The sequence below is a fragment of the Oncorhynchus tshawytscha genome, linkage group LG26 (genome assembly GCF_018296145.1).
Source record: "Oncorhynchus tshawytscha isolate Ot180627B linkage group LG26, Otsh_v2.0, whole genome shotgun sequence".
NCBI lineage: Eukaryota > Metazoa > Chordata > Actinopteri > Salmoniformes > Salmonidae > Oncorhynchus > Oncorhynchus tshawytscha.
The window spans coordinates 11151293-11172019 of NC_056454.1; the positions used below are offsets into that span (position 1 = coordinate 11151293).

Consider the following 20727-nt stretch of genomic DNA (forward strand, 5'->3'; position numbering starts at 1 on the left):
ATTTTTTTTAATAGAAATTCTGCAGAATTTTTACTGTACCATAATCACTCCATTTCTGTAGTGGATGTTACTATGGAGATGTACAGTAGTGTAGATGGGTATTCTCCAACTAGTAGAATGGCTTATTCTTCTATATATATTCACTAAATGTGTTTAATACTGTGAATAGTTGTAATGTAGTACAAAAGTAATGAAGCAGCGTTTTCACAATACAGGAACTGAAATTCCCTCTGGGAAAAATCAAGTTATTCTATTCTATTCTAATATGATCGTTTTTTTCACCGTCTGTCCATTTTTCGACTGGAAGGGAGAAAATTCTTAGAAAAGGGATGTTCATTTGATAGCAAGAGTTACTATAGCATCCCTTCTGCTATTTGAGCAACAATGCAGTACAACCTTTCACTCAAATTCATGACAGATTTCCCCCCTCTCCTCTGAGCCTCTGAACACAAGGGGCTTCTCCCAAAAGAGACTGGTCGTAAATTTGTAATGAGGGACACAAATACAAGCACAACTACTTAACTTCAAGAGAATGGTAGGTGGACAGAAAAGTTGGAATGTAATTATAACTGACAAGAAAGTATATTGGTGAATTTTCATATCGGTGAATTCATAGTGCCTATCCTGAAATATGAATATAGTGTCAACGGAAGTTATAGAATAATAATATAATGATATAATCTACTGTATAAGCCTTTAGATACATGCTATTGGTAGGAAATAGCCATGGTTCGTCCCTGGACAGGACACTGTAAAGCACACAACGTTTTAACTCAAATGACTTGAGGAAGCTAATTGCCATGAATCATTTGAGAAAAGCAACACATTTTTTTGTAAGTTAGAACTGGCCTACCCTTGGTTGACTTGGGACCGATCAATTTAAATGAACAGCATATGGATTCCCCAGTGAACAATGGGAAACAATTAGGCTCCTTGTGTGAGAGTCCTGAGAGTCTTGACTGCAGATCTTCTTGGCAAAACCCCACAGCACACCAGATGGAAGCAGTATTTATTTTTTCTTGAGCTTCTAACATTTTGCTATTTAATTCTCTGAGAGGAAATGTGTATATTGTAATGTATGTGACCTGAGGAAAGTAATACGTGAGTCATTTAAGCAGAACAGTTGACTCAGTCGTAATGGCTCACAGTCGTGGTTATTTGCAGTAGTATGAAGCAGACAGTGGGACAATTGCCATGTATCTACTCCCAGTCAAGTAGAGAGGTTCAGACCATGTGAACTCAGGTTGTGACTTCACATTGTCAGAATGGTACTTTACACTGATGGCGGTGGCGGTGGCTAAAGGTTATATGGTTTCATTTCTTCATCCCACACGCTCTCTTCAAAGCCTAATAATATGCGTAATCACATGGCTTGGAACAACTTCGTATTTAGAAAATACTGCTCTTAGGAAAATAAATCAATGGACATTCAAATTAGGGTTGAACAACTATAAAGTAACTCTAGTCAGGAAGAAAAGTTACAATGTCATCATATGTATTAATAGTATTATTGATTGTTATTCATAAAAGTGCAGCCCGATCACTCCCATGTCAACTCATTCTCTGACTGAAAGTAAGTCAATGAACTTTTTGTTGTATCATCCTTCTCAATCTCATCATCATCATCATAAGAAAAGAGGACTAAAAGTATTTGCCGCTGTCCCAGACGGCCCCATTTAGACCTCTTATCTGGGAATCTCCATATCCCTTAACAAGACACTTGCGCTCTTCTGCCGCTTTTCTTTGCTCTGAGTGACGTCGAAGTGGGCTGGCAAAGTGCTAAGTGTTGTAGTTTAGAATGCTATCAGTAGGCTATAAGAAAAACATCACAAGTCAACGAGACTCAAGATAGTGCGCGTTAGTACACCCACTGCTTTCGGATGGATTCCAATGCCTATATCTTGGCGGAGCTATCGTACATTTGCGCAGATGTGAGATAGCATGAAAGAGTGTTCAGTCAACTCACTTCCAATTTATCTTCATTCAATAAGTTATAAGAAAGTGCAGTCAAACTTTTTCGTTCTTTAAATCACTTGTCCTGCAGTAGTTAGGATACATCCAGCACTTTGTCTGCCTTTTGTCAGATCTCAAATCAGATACACACTTGAACCCAGGACCTGTCATCCTCAAACTCCATCGCCGGGAACTCTGGAGTGGACGAGCCTTTGATAAAGCTGTCAGATTTTAGAGGGACATAAAACTTGTTATACGCGCTCTATCTCTGCACGTATCTTTGGTCAAAAACGAGCCATACAATGGATTTCTCATTCTGCCGCCTAATATGTCTTCTGATGGCTATCACTCTGCTCAATCAAAGGTGAGTTGAGAAGTTTAATTTACTTACTTTAATATTTTACCTGAACATTTATTTGAATAGTAGCTGGATGCCTTCTACTTTCACCGGCGTAGTTATTCATCTTCAAGATGTACTCATACATAAGTTAATAAAAATAAATAATTGTGCCAGTGTTTATATAAAGTTTGTATCGGAAGTATTTATACAGTTGCTACATCATTCAGGTGTGTTTTAATGACATAACCTAGCTACAGTTAACCCAGGCTAATCTATGAAGGCGCAATCAGGTTCATTGTAGGTATTGCTTTTGTTTGCAAATCATATTGTGCAATTATAGTACTGTCCAATAAATAACTCAAAACAAGTTTTAGCTCTGCAAATCCTGTTTGTCTAACATTAAGAGGGGTTCAGTTTGTTATAATCACATAATAAGTATAATATTGCAGATAAAACAGGCTTTTGTTCCTTCCATGTTGGGTGTCAGTGTAGGTAGCTACTTTGGATGCTGTAATACCCCAAGATTGAATGAAAGGGTTATGAAATATGTATTTACGCATACCTGTTTAAAGATCAGGATGCTGTATCCCATAAATGTTCCCAAGTACTTTTCTGGGATTTTTTTTATTGACTTGAAAAGTTATCCCACACTTGTGGGATAAGTGTTTATTTTTTTATTCTTGCCAACATGTGGTTCCATCCTCTGTTGTGACATGCCCCTTCATTCAACACCAGACTGCAAGATTTCAAGTTTGTTGTCACAGAGTGCTTTGAGACATGGTCAAAATGGGTTGGGAAAATGCAATCTGTTATTTGTTTTATTGGTGTTTGATTGGTACATATTTATACATGTTTTATTGGTCAATACTATGATTACAGTAACAACTCAGCAAATATGAATGATTGCACAAATGGAATTTAATGTGTGTGTGTGTGTGTGTGTGTGTGTGTGTGTGTGTGTGTGTGTGTGTGTGTGTGTGTGTGTGTGTGTGTGTGTGTGTGTGTGTGTGTGTGTGTGTGTGTGTGTGTGTGTGTGTGTGTGTGTGCAGGAGGCAATATATTTAAGAATGTATAACACAATAATAATAAAACAGATATTTTTTATTTCCTCCACTGTACAATGTACCGCTTTCAGACCTTCAAACGCTTCCTGAGTCAATATTGTCAGAAACAATTTACAACCATAAACTCTCAGAAGTGTAATACTGTTAAACACCTGACTCCTGTCTTGTGAATGACGGTTGTTACACATGATTTACGGGGCACAGAAGTATCAATCATGTACTACAGAACAGGCACACCTTAACATCAAACCTTCTGTGTTCCAGGGTAGATTCCAATGAGATTCTAGGGCTGAAAATCCCCAATATTGACCCCATTCTCAACGCCAACACCGTTTGCTTGACCCTGCCTGGACTGAACCGCAGACAACTGGAGGTGTGCATGAGAAACCCCGACGTCACCGCCTCGGCCATCCAAGGGATCCAGATCGCCATCCATGAGTGCCAACATCAGTTCAGAGGACACAGGTGGAACTGCTCCAGCCTGGAGACCAGGAACAAGATCCCATACGATAGTGTGGTTTTCAAACGAGGTGAGTCACCTTACAGAAAGTACGGGGTAGGGAACCCCCTTAGTTGAAAAGGGTGCTTCTGATTACCACGCCTGCATCCCAAATGGCACCCTATTCTCTATAGAATGCCCTTCTTATGAAAGGTATTGCACTATAAAAGGACTAGGGTACCATTTGGGATTTCTACCACAGGTCCCCTTTACTCATTCACTTCGCACACTGACTCACAAAGCTGTTTGTCATTATCATTATTGGAAGAGTTGTTGGTTTTCTGGCACTTGGTTATGGACGGGTATGTTTTTCCTGAGGCATAGAAACTCTAAATGATAGATATTAACAGACACTTTTAAATGAGGTGATTCATCCGCTAAGAAATGCATACTGAATGAATATTTTGTTGCATAGTTGCAGATACATGAAAATATATTTTCTTGTACTACGTTTTACATACAGTAAGTAAGTAGCCCGATGGCAGAAATAAAACTATTAAGTAATGTGAGTCTTTGTTTATTTCAATGCTTTTATGAGTGGGGTTTTTACAAATGCAGCATATTATGCATGCCCTAACTAATTGTTTGTTTGGATATCTCATTTTACTACAGGAAACGGATGTCATATCCTCTTTACCTCAAACATATATCTGCTTGTTGATTAATTCTGACATACTTTATAGGGCCATATTTCTACATTAACCGGAATTAAAGCTAAGCTAAAAAGCCAATGAGACACATAAAGTGAGCCTTCTCGAAGCCTGGCTAGTGCTTTTACTCTCTGCCAGTGCAAGTGCTGTGAATTTGCTCTCAGCACTTTCCCAACTCTCAGTGGCAATACATAAACCTGTTTAGTTGGTTTCTGTAAGACAAAGTGACAGTTTTCTTTAATCTTTAATTAATTTTCCCACTTCCTCAGCCATCAGTTCAGCCGGGCGTGCCTCTCATTTTAAATTATTTGTTAGACTGATTTGTTCCAGGTCTCTCGCCTCAGCCTGCTTGGGAGGAAATCTAAAACAGCATTTTCATGTCTGTGTCTCTGGACTGCATCTAAGTGCTGTCCTCCGCCCCCCATGGAATCATGGCAAGATGGAGAGGGAGAAAAAGTACTCTGTGTGTGCGTGCCTGCATGCGTGTGTACGTGCGTGTACATGTGCGTGAATAGGGGATGATCAATGAAACATCATTGACTATATCTTATGTATCTAAACCAGCATTTCCAAAAACGTCAGATGTCAGATATGGAGTTGAAATGTTTTAAATTTTTGGTTTGCATCCCAATATTACACTTTATATACATCACAGAAGACTGAAATATAACAAAACCATTTGACAAAGAAAAAATCAGATTTTTGTAGTTAAAAAAATAAATATCTTTATTCATTATGAAATCCACCCATGAGGCCAAAGATGGCACTTTTGGTCATCGACTGCATGAAAGGGCTACGATCCAAAATATTATGACAATCACTGAAAGATAAGACTCTCTGTTTCCCTCTACAATCGCCACAAACCTCATTAGAAGAAACCAGGCACTAAATCAGACCCTGGGGGGCGAAGATCAAAGAAGATCATACAAGATCATACTAGAAGATCATGCAAAATTATTACCTGAATACTTCCCAATACCTTTCTGATGCATTTCAATACTGTCAAAAGTACTGTCAGACTGATTTGTAATAGACTGTCATAGCCCCCAATTAAAAAAGTAAACATAGGCCGTTGATTCCATCTTTTTTTTATGGGGAATCAAAATGGGGTCGTGGACCAAAAAAGTTTTGGAAGCCCTGCCTAAACCCTTTGGATGCTTTTCTTTTAGCCATGGTAGCATTTTTTTTTAACATGTTTTGTAAATTTGTAAATTTCAGACATTACCGGCTCACATCTGATTGAACAGTGCAGTACAGTTTTTCATTAATCAATTTCATGATCTCCAATTGGTAGTTACAGTCTTGTCCCATCACTGCAACTCCCATACGGACTCGGGAGAGGCGAAGGCCTCGGGAAAGTCGAAGAACTCAGGTCTGTAGTGACGCATCAAGCACTGCGATGCAGTGCCTTAGACTGCTGCACCACTCGGGAGGCCGAACTGAGCATCTCTACAATGGTGACAAATTTGGCTGTTTGGCTGTAAGATTTGGAATCAAACTGTAAGCTTTAAAGGGCAAATCAGCAGTTGAAACAATCTCAAATCGTTTATCCTGCCCCTGTTTCGGTAAAAATCTGAAGGTTGGGTCTGGAGAAATGCAACCATTCTCAAGTTCATAGACAGAGGTATGGATGCAAGGACTGACCATCCATGACAACAGTTATAGTTTTAACCATGTTTTGAGGCTATAGTGTTTATTAACATTTCATTTGTTTACAAACATTTAAGCAAAACAAGCCTATTCTTTGGGTTCTGATCGGGTATGCCAGTTTAACTAAGCACACAAGGCTTAGTTATATTATTCAAGAAACAATGGGTACATATCACTAATTAAGTCCAAAAATGGATGTCTCAACTGTGGATTGCTCCTTTAAAGTCTTGAATTTAACAATTTATTTGACATATTCTAAACATGTTTGTTTAATAAGACAACATTTCTTTTCAGTGAGTTATTCTGAGAAGGGATGGTTTTACAGGAACTCAGCGAGTCATGGTTGCAGGCTATTAAGTCTGACGGGCACTAAGGAGAGTACAGTATAGACAGATACTCTGTATGTTACCCTGTTACCCTGTAAATGGGGAGCACTGGACAGAGAAAGTCTAGGCCCATTAACTTTGGTGTAACAATGTTAAGATTCTCTAGCACAACTGTAGAGAAACCCTCAGAATCACCTTACACACGTGTGGATCCACTGTCAAAGATGTGTGGAATTATTACATATGTATATACATTATGTGGGACAGGTCCCTGCCCTAGGCATAAGAAACATAAGCTAGTGGCCTAGTTACAATTTGACTTGAATCGTCTTGAAAATCTATGGCAAGACTTGAAAATGGCTGACATTTATTTTTACGAATAATGTGCAAATATTGTACATTCTAGGTGTGCAAAGCTCTTAGAGATTTACCCAGAAAGACTCACATCTGTAATAGCTGCAAAATGTGAATCTAACATGTATTGACTCAGGGGTGAGAATACTTATAAACATTTAGATGTCTAGAAACACATTCACTTTGTCATCATGGGGTATTGTGTGTAGATGGGTGAGCAAAAAAATATATTTAATCCATTTTGAATTCAGGCTGTAACACAACAAAATGTGGAATAAGTCAAGGGGTATGAACACTTTCTGAAGGCACTGTACAGTATGTGTATTTACAATCCCCTTCTCCAAAGAGATTACAAATTTACCTAGCTCTTATCAATAGCTCTTATCAATTTATAAATTACAGTACATGGAGAATGCTGTTATTTCTATCGCGAAATAATAAAGAAGATGCTTTTTGGAACCGGCAGGCTCCCTCGACCTTATTCATGGGATCTTTGTGCGTTAAGGTGGTGGAATTATGAGAGAATGAAATCAAGGTCAGAATACAGTATATCTGTGGACACACCACTGCTACACCTTCATTTCTTTGATCTCCGCCTCCAACGAATAACGGTTGAATAGCACGCTGCTCTCATGCTTAGGTTCAAGGTCAGAATATGCATAGAGAGAAAAATGCATAAAAAGGGAAATGCCTTCCATTTACCCGTGCTTAACTTGAATCAGAATCACCCCCCTTCCCCCATTTGAAATGGCAGGCAGATCAAACGGCTGCCAACAGTAGCCAGGCTAATTGTAAACATGCCGGAGAGCTCAATAAAGCCAGAGCTTTAAAGGGGATTAACAATACGGTGCTCATATATTCTGCACCATCATCGGCCACTTCCATCCCTGCTTATGATCACTGTCAGATCCTTGTGTTGAAAGGATGGTTGATGGTGGGGGTCTGTTCACTTTCAGCCTCTGAGCCTGGAGACATGCAAGTGTTTGGGATTAATTGCTATTGTCCCAGATGTTTCTCTGCCTCTGTTGTGAGGCACGGCGGGGGTTCATACTGGTACTGCAGGCTCATTGGACCTCTCCTCACTCAGCTCAACAGATAGTCATCTACAACACTGTACTGTATATGCAGTAGGAATCAAACGGTGTACAGCAGGATCCTATCTTGATCTTAAACATGACCCCTTGTTTTTTCTCCCCCCAGGTTTCCGTGAGAGTGCTTTTGCATACGCCATCGCAGCGGCGGGCGTGGTCCACGCCGTGTCCAACGCCTGCTCCATGGGGAAGCTGAAGGCGTGCGGCTGTGATGAGAAGCGGAGAGGCGACGAGGAGGCCTTCCGCGTCAAACTGAACCGGCTGCAACTGGAGGCCATACACCGCGGGAAGGGCATGGTGCACGGTGTCATGGAGCACTTCCCTGCAGATCTGCCCGGGTCTCAGGACTCCTGGGAGTGGGGAGGCTGCAGCCCCGATGTGGACTTTGGGGAGAAGTTCTCTCGGGACTTCCTGGATTCGCGCGAGACCTACAAGGACATCCATGCCAGGATGAGGCTCCACAACAACAGAGTTGGCAGGCAGGTGAGAGGAGGCGTTTCAGCTACTGAAGGGCGCTGTTTGGGGGTGGTGGGAGTTATGACTGTGTAGAGGGGTTTACAGTACAGCTCTCTTCTCTCTAGAGAAAATACTATTTGAGAAGGTCCGGTCACACAAATTTGCTAGGTGGCAAGGTCTGAATGCGCAGTAACAAACCCCCACCTTGCAACCCATGCGATCCCAAACTTTTCAAACCGTTCACACCCCTCTTGTTGGTAGAGAGAAATTGCAAATTTCCTGCAATTGTGCCCATTTCGCCATGTATAATGTGTTTTCATATGATACCGAGCGTCAACGTCCGACTGAGTTCCAATTTATTTTTTATTTTTTAGCCGGGATCCGCGGTCCGTATTGACCCCGTTCTCTGGGTCTGGATCCGGCCTGTGGACCATCTGTTGAGTATCGAGGACTTAGTTTGTGGGGGCCCATAGGGCTATGGTTAAAAGCAGTGCACTTAGATCACCATTTGGGACACACTCTTAGTTCACTGAGGAGTTTTTTTTATGGAAAAGACACATTAATGCAGGTACAAAATGAGAGGATTACGACTCGAGTCCTAACGATAACGTCATTTTGAGGCACATGCTCTGATTTTATTGGCTTGGTTGTCAGTAGTGACCTATCAATACAGATTACTCACTGATTTCTCCACATGATGCAATTGCCTTGCATCTGTGTTCTTTTGAGCCAGGCTTCCTCTCCCACTTAGTTCGTAATCAGGCAGTTGTAGCCTACAATAACAACCATGGAAGCAGCTGCGTATGTTGTTTGAAAGTACTCATACTTTTAGTATGGTTTTTCAGATATCAATATAGGAAATCGTTAATGGATTGATATGAAATAAATGTCACAGCTGACATTTATTGGCAATGAAGGTGTCTGCACCACCCCTCACCATATACATTTTCCTATCATTATTACGTTTCAAAGCAAGATGCCTAATTATGTGGACAACATAGGCAGTTCTCCTGTCTATGTGATCTTGCAATTTGTGCATGCTCAGTTTAATCTACTTATGTGTTCCTATGGGCAGTGTAGCATTTGGCTAATAAAGAAGCTTGGTTATGATGGCCATATAGCAGTGGTTTGGAATTAGAACGTAAACATTGACAGTTTCCGTCTAAAAAAACATGGTTATCCTTAACTCTAGTTTAATTTGGCTGATGTTGTGATACCATAAGTGATCAAGTGAATAACATTAGTATGCTATTCCACAGGTATTTTCCCAGCATATAGTTGATTTCATGGACAGATGCTTGGGGTTGCCATGGTGTTATTGGTCTGGTGTTAGACTAATTGGATAATATGAGTCAGATTTGTGTTGCTCCAGATGACAGGAAGAGTAGCAGGAGCATGGGATTGGTTTAGGGTTAGTCAAGTATGTTTTATGAAATAAGCAGAGAAGAGAAAGTGCTCCAATAGGAATGAGTTAACAATAGAAATATTGATATACTACAGTTACTACGTACCACTCCTTCTCCTACTGCTTCTACTACTACTACTACTACTACTACTGCTACTACTACTGCTACTGCTACTGCTACTGCTACTGCTACTACCACTGCTACTGCTACTACTACTACCACTGCGACTACTACTGCTACTGCTTCTACTACTACTACTACTACTACTACTACTGCTACTACTACTGCTTCTACTACTACTACTACTACTACTACTACTACTGCTACTACTACTGCTACTACTACTACTACTACTACTACCACTACTGCTACTGCTCCTGCTCCTGCAACTACTACTACTACTGCTACTGCTACTCCTACTCCTAGTGCTACTGCTCCTTCCCCTACTGCTACCACTACTACTACTACTACTCCTACTGCTACTCCTTCCACTACTGCTACCACTACTACTACTACTACTACTACTATTAATATTGTTATTACTACTACTACTACTACTACTACTACTACTACTACTACTACTACTATTAATATTACTATTAATATAACTACTACAAAACTATTACTACTACTATTACTATTATTACTATTACTACTACTCCTGCTCCTGCTCCTGCTCCTGCTCCTGCTCCTGCTCCTGCTCCTGCTCCTGCTCCTGCTCCTGCTCCTGTTACTACTGCTGCTGCTGCTACTATTACTACTACTACTACTACTACTATTACTACTACTACTATTAATATTACTATTAATACAACTACTACTATAACTATTACTACTACTATTACTAGTATTACTATTACTACTACTCCTGCTCCTGCTCCTGTTACTACTGCTGCTGCTGCTGCTGCTACTATTACTACTACTACTACTACTACTACCTATTGTTACTGTAGATGATCACTCCCAGGCAGCACTGCTGCCATACCCAAAAGTAGCAGTAAATTCCACATTGTTCAGCGCTTCCTCCTGAGTAATTTGGTCTTGTATCTTTTCATCCGTTTACTTCGGGTTTCCTTGATTATTCAGACAAAACACAAATGTGGAGTTACTCAGCCAAGGAAAGAGAGAGAGAGAGACTCAGAGGATTGTCCTGCTTTTCATGTGCAGCAAGGCCGGCAATAAAGCCATGCTCTGCCCAACACAGTGACCCATCTGTGTGTCCATAGCATAGGCAGAATGAGCCATAAAATGATTTGCTTCTTGGCCAGTGATATACTATAAAATCAGATGACATACATTAAAAAAAACGAACGTCATTTCTAATTCAACAGTCAAGTTAATCCTCTTAAGAATTTCAGAGTTTCTATGTTACGTACCACAAGGCTAATGTTGTTAGTTGGATGACAAGACCGATGATATATGATCATTGTTACACCCCTTTGTTTTAGGAAGTTGCAGTGTTATGACAAAAGTATATCAACATAGGGAAGATAGAGAGGCGTAGCTAGCTACTGACTTTTTGATCTATTTGACAATCAGGGTGATAAGTTGCAGGGAAGATTCATAGTTTGGGCACATTGAAGCTCTGTTTTTGACAAGAGGCCTATTTGGCAACAATAGCTGGTTGTGCTAGAAACGTACCTGCTGCTACTGGGAAATGCTTTGAAACTGACAAAACCGCTTTTGGAGACAGTTTCTTGAAGGAGAGCCAAGAAAACCGGAACTATTAACATGCGCATTGGTTGAAACAAAAGCTATCCAAGCTGATATCCAATTACCCTGTCCAACAGTTGCAACTGTGTAATTAACTGTGTAATTAAGGAAGTTTATCATCAAATGTATTTCAGTATGGCACAATTATATTTCGCTGGAATGTATATGCAGTTTATTGTGAGCAGTTTTAATGAACTCAATGTACATTATCTGACCTGTGTTTTGATACAGATTTGACCAGAGTTGCGTTCAAAGCTGCAGTCTGTGCATCTGCTAGTCGTCACTCAGGTCAGGCTGCACAATGCTCTGGGTATGTGGAGTGCAGTTCTCTTAGCACACTTCATATATCAATGCTTTAATGAGTTCTAAGCTCGGAGGAGAAAACAACTGAAGGTGCAAATTAAATATACTAAAGCAGTGTACAGAGACATCAGAGGTACAGTATGACTCATGGAGTTATGCATCATTAGGAGAACACAGCCAGAGCAGCACCTTGATAACTTCAAACAGAGCAGAAAGCCCCCCCCCCCAAATCAAAATGAAAACACTGACAGGTGAGGTCTCAAATAATACCTCCATCCTCCTCCACCTCCCCCAACCCCTCCCCTTAAAAAGGAGCTGTCTTTTATAGAGGAATGTGGCGGTTTTAGTGGGGTATACATGTCGCCTCATGCCCACCCTCTGGTTGTCACGACGTTCAGTCTTGTTAAAAGCTCTAATTAGTGGCTGTTGGCTCTTTGGAAACAGATGTTTAAACACAGCGAAAGATTTTAGACATCAAACACGACGGAAAGTAGAAAGAGATTCGTCGTCGTCCCCCCACCCCCCCCCAAATACAGATTTCAGAGAAGTTGATCAGGGGAGAAAAGTCCCAGATAAAAAATCAATCAATTTTTTAACCAAAGCACATCCCTCTCATTCCAACAATTTTCTCGGAGTTAATTTTAAGCAAATGTTTAGTGTACAGCAGTGTGTTGTGTATAATTACTGATGATTGATTGGAACATGGTTTTCGAGATTCCCTCTGCATGATTAAATGTTTACGGTGTCTGTCGATAACATGGAAACATTTGCAAGGGTAGTAAAATTCATTTCACTTACATTTTCATTGGAATCACTCAATTTGACCTGCACAGCCCCAACAAATGATGGCATTATTTCACCTAGCATGTCTGTATTCCCAGCTACGAGCAGTGTGCCTGGAAGTAGATATTAGCGCTCTGCTTTTATGTTGTATATTTCGATTTAATGAGGTCTCTCTCTCGCTCATATGTAGCAGAGCTTATTACACATTGACAGGGCCTTGTGACTGCTTGGTCTGGCCTTTATGAAGCCTTTACGGTGGCCTGTTGGATCTCCATTAGAGAGTTGTAGCATCTAAGGAGAGGGAGCATTCCACTGGGCCGGCAGTGGATCAGTTTCACCACCCTGGTCTAGGGTCTCACAGGGGCACCGCCACAACAAATGCTCAACACTGTTTAAGGCACAGCATGTGGAAGCTATCGATGTAATGACGTTTTATTAAAAGGCCCAAATTGGATCTGTGACTGTCGTGTACAATTAACTGAGAGTAAGACTGCATGTGCTTGTTGTGCAGTGAACGGTTTTCATTAGATTGTTACTTTAAGATGAAATCATTGTTCACTGTCGGTTATTGTGTGGCCACGTTTGAATCGTTCTTTTGATGACGTGTTTAAATGACTTACTTGATGCTGAAACTTAATGCGTTGTGGGTTTGTTTATATTCTTTGAATTCTTGGCTTTGTGTCCCTTTATGGTTGTTATTGCATGTCTTCGAAATGAACTACATAAAGCGGTGTGCAATGTTGCGTTGTTCGTTAAAAAAAACGGACGTTTGACATTCCAGGACAGATTTATCTCCCACAAATATCTAAGTCATAACCCACAGGATGTAGCTAAGTTCATAAATTAACGTCATATTTGCTAAACATTGAGTCATTATAGTACTCTAAATCTCAATGAAGATAGACAACATACCAGTAACAATCCACAAACAAGACAGTCAACAGAAGTCATTTAGGCCTAACATTTTAAAAGACTATTCAATTAAAATTATTATGACACAATAAGGATGAGAGGAATAGGGGATTAAGCACGATGGCAATATAAAACAGACACATCATTGATAGAGGAAGGAACATGGTTTGCGTCCCAAACGCCACTAAATAGGCAATAGGAAGCCATTTGGGATGCAAACATAGCGAAGTGTTTAAGTGCTCTGTACACCATGTAATACCTAGTATTGCCTGTGGTCCTAATCTGCTACCAATATGTCTTATTTGATCTCAGTCTGGGGCTGGTTTATAGAGGAGTCTGTCTCGCTCTTCCCCAATTAAAACAGCCCAGATGTGTGTTTTTAACGGTGGTCTGCCAATGAATTTGAGGGCAATTACTTCTATAGAAGCTTTTTTCCCCCCCTTTGCATAACTACAATGTTAGTTTATAAGACCTACATATGTAGTCCACAGTTTTCATTGAGACTGACAGTCAAAGTGCTGAGACAGAGGCCTTGGAGGATATGACCATGTGTAGTTAAACATGAACTTCTCCTCATACAGTATAAGAGGGTATTCAAATCAAGAAAAGGGGTTCTTCGGCTGTCCCCACGGGAGAACACTTTGAAGAATCCTTTTAGGTTCCGTGTAGGACCTAATATGGAAAGGATTCTACATGGAACCCAAAAGAGGTTCTACCTGGAACCCAAAAGGGTTTCTTTAAAGGGTTATCCTATGGGGACAGCCAAAGAATCCTTGTATGCAGTTTTTTTCTAAGACGATACAGTTGTAATACCGAGGTACCAGTCTTCGCTAAATATTGTAAGTATTGTTTGTTTATATCTGACAGTTACCATGTATAATATGCTTTGTGAACATGAGGGAGTATTGTGTGAATACACTGTAGAGTGAGACCTGTACAAGACAGGCAGTATTAGCAGTGTAATGAGTCTATGGTTGCATTCAAAATGGCACCGTATTCCCTATATATACTGTATATCCCATAGATCATAGGGCTCTAGTCAAAAGTAGTGCACTACATAGGGAATAGGTCGCCATTTGGGGCGCAACCTAGGAGATGCTAATCAGTGGATGGCAGACACAGACACGACCATCAGATAGTTCCTGTACTCTGCTCTCTGTTCTCCCCTCCAGGCCTGTCTAGCCTCTGGGCCTATGAGTGAGATTCTATAACCCAGTCAGTTCCGCTTCCAAAAGGGCACCATAAATCACTGCCATATCAGCGTCTCTCGTCAGGCAGTCACTTCCAGGAGAGCTCAGCTCGGCAGCGGCTCACACACTCTTCCTCCCGGTGCCACAGGCACACCCACGTCGACTCAGCTCATGCCCCCAGGTGCACCCTGGTGCACCACGGCTTGGAGGAAAGGGAACAATCTTCCTGATCTGATCATCATCACCGCAGTCATGTCAGAACAGGCCACTTATGGTAAGAGCAGGCAGGTCCCATTTCCTAAACTGTGACAGCTCTGAGGTTTTATGCCAGTTTTGGTTTCAGTCGTCTCTCGTTTGAGTGTGTCATTTTTGTGTCCCCCGCTTACAGGCTTCAGGATATTGCTTCGTCTAGATTTTTTGTTGTTGTAGTAAATAAAAAACCTACTAGCTATACAGTTGATTATGAGAATTCATGAAAACAACTACAGTAGGGGAGACAATTAGACCGGCCAGTTCAGTGTGTATCTAAAGGGTTAAGTGGGTTACTGTTGCGTAATTACAGGGTGTATATATAGCCAGAAGGATGCAGTTCAGGGAAGTAAGTTGGTCTGATGTAAAAACGAAGCTTAAAAGGCCTGAAAGTATTTCCCCAGGTTTGTGATGGTGGTCTGTGATTGGGTTGTGATCGATAGTTGTTAGCTTCGGCCCCAGTGAGATCAAGAGTGTTGTTTGTCTTTCCCCGTCATTCCTAATGGATGACTCAAGTGGGTCCATTTATCACTCTCCCACTCTACCAATTCACACAGAATATCACTTTCTCTCTATTCAATGGGAACACATACGAGAGGCCCTGGAATGGAAACCCGCAGCGCGCAAACCCAAGCCTTAAAGAATTCATGCTCCTCCACAAAGTATATCTGCTTTTGGCAACTGTTCAAAATGACCTTTAGTCTTAGAGTGGCTGCGACGAGCCCTCGGCTCAAACCGTCAGAGCGCTCTGTTGAATGGATCAGAACACAGCTGAATAATACAGTGGGTTTCGACTCGTTGCGACCGAAGGAAAACACGTTTCAGGGTCTCCTCACTCTTCATCAGATTCTATCTCAAAACAAAGAAAGAGAAGCCAGTACATGAAAAAGTGCAGCTTCATCTCAGCTCGTTTTAGCTCTGACTCACTCACACACTGTGTTAGTAGAAACGGAATCCTTTAGCAATCGACAGACTAAACTTGACTTCTCTCAAAGGTTTTGAACGTCTTCGTGTGTGTGTGTGTGTGTGTGTGTGTGTGTGTGTGTGTGTGTCCCAGGGCAGCTACGTAGAGGCCTAGGAGAGAGTAGAATGTGGGAGTGCTGAAGGTGTGTGTTTGTTCTTTGCGCTGTTGATAGGGGTGGGTGTAGGAGCATCTGTCAGTGCTGAGGGTGGCCCCTTTTCCTGTTGGTAATTGGATCTAAAAGTTTATAACTCAGGCTGACAGATGAGTGCATTGTTGAGAAAATGGGAGGTCTGGGAGTGTGGGAGGGACATCCTCATTGGGGATGTGAACTTGGCATTGTCCTGAAAGAGCACTACTTCAGCACAGCTTCTTCGAGTCAGTTATTCCAGGCAAAACATCTCAATAGTAGGCTAGTGCTACCTACATACTTTTGATGCCTAATTGGTCACTCAGCAATATGAAGCACCCACACACAGCCCATGTTAGGAGCAGGGGCCAGGATCAAGTGGAAGGGAGTTCCACCGCCTTAGAGTGAGAAATAGTTGAAATAAAGTGTATTTCTATAGAACATTACTGTAGAACACTTAAGCCAATTATTGTAGTGACAATTATGTGATAAATGTTAACAGCTGTGGAATGAAAGAGGAGTCTAATCACAGTCTAGTTCATTTGCCTAATTTGATGAGGGAACGTGTGTCCTACTGCAGAATGGGATGAAGGAGGATGTTAACATGCAGTTCCCTGTTCCTCTCTGTGCAGGTGGTGATGGACCACATGAGACGGAAATGCAAATGCCACGGGACATCAGGAAGTTGCCAACTGAAGACCTGCTGGCAAGTCACACCAGAGTTCAGGGTGGTAGGCTCGCTGCTCAAGGAGCGTTTCCACATCGCCACCCTCATCAAAGCCCACAACAGGAACACGGGCCAGCTGGAGCATGCCCACCACCCCACACACAGACGCAGATCCAACCTCAACGAGCTGGTTTACTTTGAGAAGTCCCCGGACTTCTGCGAGAGGGATCTGCGGTCCGACTCGGCCGGAACGCAAGGGAGGATCTGTAACAAGACGAGTCCAGAGATGGACAACTGTGAAAGCCTCTGCTGCGGGCGAGGACATAACATCTTACAGCAGACCCGCAGTGAACGATGCAACTGCAAGTTCCACTGGTGCTGTTACGTGGTCTGCGAAGAGTGTCGAATAACAGAGTGGGTCAGTGTCTGCAAATGAAGAAATGCAGGAATTCAATAATATACCTTTTCTAAAACAGGGAAAGACTGCAAAACACCCATTCCCTTTGCAGTGGACTGCCATTTCCATTAGTAGAATGGAACGCACGAAAACAAGACTGGAATATAGCCAGTTCAAAGAGGTGTACAATCAGAGTGTGCACAGCATGTGTCCAACCACCATAGTTCAGAGCATCTGGAGCTGCACTGCCCTTCATCTCAGAAAGTGTTTTTAGATTAAAAGATAGTGAAATACTACGGACAATATTAATAACTGAGCACTCATGAATTTAAACTAGGTTTCTGAAAATGACAAATGGCTGATTTTGTTATCTACAGATGTAAAAAAAAAAAAAAAAAAAAAAAATATCTCTGATTCCGGTATTTTAAGAAGAAGAAGAAAAACTAACAGCAGATATATGAAAGAAAGAGGTTGTTCCAGAATGTTATGTCTGCTCTTGCTTTATACTCAGAGCCACACGTTAATGATGTTAACTCATATGGGCTGTTTAGTAATGTTTCAGGTTACAAAATGTGCCAATTCAATATGTCAATCTGCAAAATGGCTACCATGTGCCTCAAAAAAAGTATATCTATCCATACTGGTAAAAAAAGAAAGGAAATGTGGACTATGTTGACGGTTGCGGGCGTTCGATTGCAAGGATGGAGTTGTGAAGACAGAGGGTCAAGTGATAGAGACATGAGTAGTTATACAGAATGGACAGCCTGAGGGCAATGGTGGAGCTGACAATGAAAAGACTGGGCCAATTGGTCTGTGCTGCTCTTGGTACAGTTAGTAGTTGCAAACTCTGGTAATCTATAGCCCTACCTTCACACTACTAACTGTTACGATATAGTCCATGTAATAAAGCACTACAATTATCTCATAGGTTTGACTCAATTAAGTTTAAATGTTAGAAATCTATCGTAAAACCACCATTAGAATTTGTACAGATAAATCGTTAAAATTCAATGCAAATATATGGTTGTATATATCCTTGCTTGCCAATAGGTCCGTTGTTTGTCTGTGTTGTGTGTTTTATTCTGAAAAAGATTATTTCCCCATAGAATATATCAAAATGCATTTCATCAAATACCTTGTCATTCAGGGTAAATTATTATGAGCAAACACATTGTGTCTGTGTTTAAAAAACTGAAAATGTGTTACTGGTATATTGGCACAGGTTATTTTGATGCAGATTCGTAGTTTGCACATGCATTTGGTTCTGGAGAAGGTGTATTTTGGGGATATAACATAGCTATATGCAATTTGTTATAAATGTATTCTTTTTCATGTTCGATGGTCATGGTTATTTTCTAAGTTATTTTATTTTTGTGGATCACTTAATATTTGTGAAGCAATAAAGAACTAAAGTATAAAAGGGAATTTAATGTGATGGAAAAATGAGAAAAGTACATTTATTTAAAAAATAAAGTGTCCAAATATATCTTGTCATGAGTCAGCAAGTTTACCGGAAATGCACATCATCACGACTTGTTTGCCTTCCATAGACGTTTGCGTGCAGCACCGCTGTGGCATCCTGGCTTAGTGATGCATTCTCAGTTCCCTCGTGTAGGATGAAGTTACCAAGTCAAGTGTAAGAATGTGAGAGATATGCTTTCAAAGTAAATAGATGTGCACTATTAATGTGCAAAGTCATACAGACCTTTTCGTATCTAAACGTACAAGCTGAGAAGAAAAGCTCTCCCTCTTTCCTGAGCTGTAGTAGTAGCTTGGCATCCAATACAACTTTCAGTGATTTTTTTTTTTTTTTTTTTTGCCTTGGTGAGGACCGCTTGCACTGTGAGAACATGTTGTGCCTCAAAACCCTAGGTTGATGTTTGACATGTATGTTTGGCAATCCGGACAGAGATATCCCCAGGCCTTCTGTCAGTCTACGGTGAGCCTCATCAGCAGCTAAATTGCAGCGAGCGGATCATTTTAGCCTTATATAAACAGGCAGAAAATGTACAAACAGTACACGTAGAAGATGATTTTAAGCTTCCCTTTGATAATTCCCTTTTGTCTCTCATTCTTTAAAAAAATAAAATAACCTGTGACGTTGACATTTTGAATCATGAATAGGTATAATCATCCAGATAAATACTTGGTAAATATCAAATGACAAAGAAATGGACAGCAATCAATCATTGGCACTAACTGGTGCATGAATCCAGGTCTGGACTTGTGCAGTTCATTAGAATAGTATCTCCTATTGGTCTTGAGTGTATATCCCAGTTATTCTAAGTTATTCTAAGTACGTAACATTAGTACCGAACATTATGTTGGTGATTGAGATTTTGATTTTTGATCCCATTGCATGAACTGGCAGGTGTGGTATTACACCTCTTTTATAGAAATGAAAACCTTCTGATGCTGCAATAATTCATTGATAACACACTGGACCTACAGTAAACACATTCTCAACTTTGCACAAATTCACTATCCAATAGTTCACCCTCTCGAGCATTTTCCAGTGAAATAGCAGAAAAACATTCAATAGTATTTTAATCCGTGTTTTTAAACATCAGAAAACACTGTTGCCCGATGTCTGACCTTGGCGTATAGAACGTACATGCTCTGAATTAAAAAACATGAACTGTGTCACCAACCATATATTTAAAGAGTCGGCAAATTTAGGTGACCAAAAATGTAAGCAACCGAAAATGCTAGTACATTACTCTCCGCAAACAAGCGTTGCTCCTTGTGGTGTAAACGACAGCAGGAAAAGCCAGAAGTCATAAAGAAGGGCCGAGGAGAGCAGGCCTCAGAGCTAGCAGATGGGAAACAGGCAGTGCACTGCCAAAGACTGATGGGAAATAAAAGTTCTCTGTGCATATTTCCCGAAGGGTGGATCGCGTAAAGCAGATCTGGGGGACCAGTCCATACAAGCAAGGTACCAAACTGAGAGAGTACACACAACACGTGAACTTCTGAGCGAGTTTTTATTGCGAGAAGAAATGAGTCATTGTGATTTTCTTTGTTGACGTCCATAGTCAATAACCATAGCATGTCTATTGAACGTATTACATGAGTCATTCATGCTTGTTTGCCCATACACTAAGGAGGAATTATTATCACAAGAGACCCATTTCAAACTTGTTCTTCTAATTTCTCTTTTAATTAGATATCATTATTTTGTACACGAAGACCACATGTGAGCTCTGTTACGGGCTAGGATTACTGATCTCTTTGACATGTCTGAAATGAGCAAGCTCTGCTGAAGACTGACAAATTATGAACATACATGATTGGTTTACTAGAATCCTTCAGAAAATGTAACAGTTTCTCTCATGTTTAGACATCCAGTGCATGGCCTACCCACCATATCTGAGCACAGGTACGGTGTCCATATTAGGACAGACTCAGTAAACTCCTGCTGAGACTAAAGCTGTCCTAATATGGACGCCATACCAATGTACGGTACTGTGGCTACAGTGAAGGAGGAGATCAAGGGGCAGTAGTGTTCACTCTGATCCTTGCTATCAGTACCATTAATCTGGGGAAAGGGCTTGGTGATTACCAGACCCATTGTTTACAGACACCCTTCCTATGGGCGGTCAGTGTGTAGTCCTGTCTGTGTGGCTGTACGGG

The 20727-nt window shown here is 41.0% G+C and overlaps 1 protein-coding gene across 1 annotated transcript; it reads left to right on the forward strand.

Annotated features, from left to right (window-relative positions):
• Nucleotides 1-1816: 1816 nt before the first annotated feature.
• On the forward strand, nt 1817-18580 carry wnt10a (wingless-type MMTV integration site family, member 10a). The gene is made up of 4 exons (XM_042306914.1): nt 1817-2317; nt 3622-3887; nt 8037-8410; nt 16663-18580. The coding sequence occupies exons 1-4, from the start codon at nt 2256-2258 to the stop codon at nt 17131-17133; spliced, it is 1173 nt and encodes a 390-aa protein (XP_042162848.1). The 5' UTR covers nt 1817-2255; the 3' UTR covers nt 17134-18580.
• The last annotated feature ends 2147 nt before the right edge of the window (nt 18581-20727 follow it).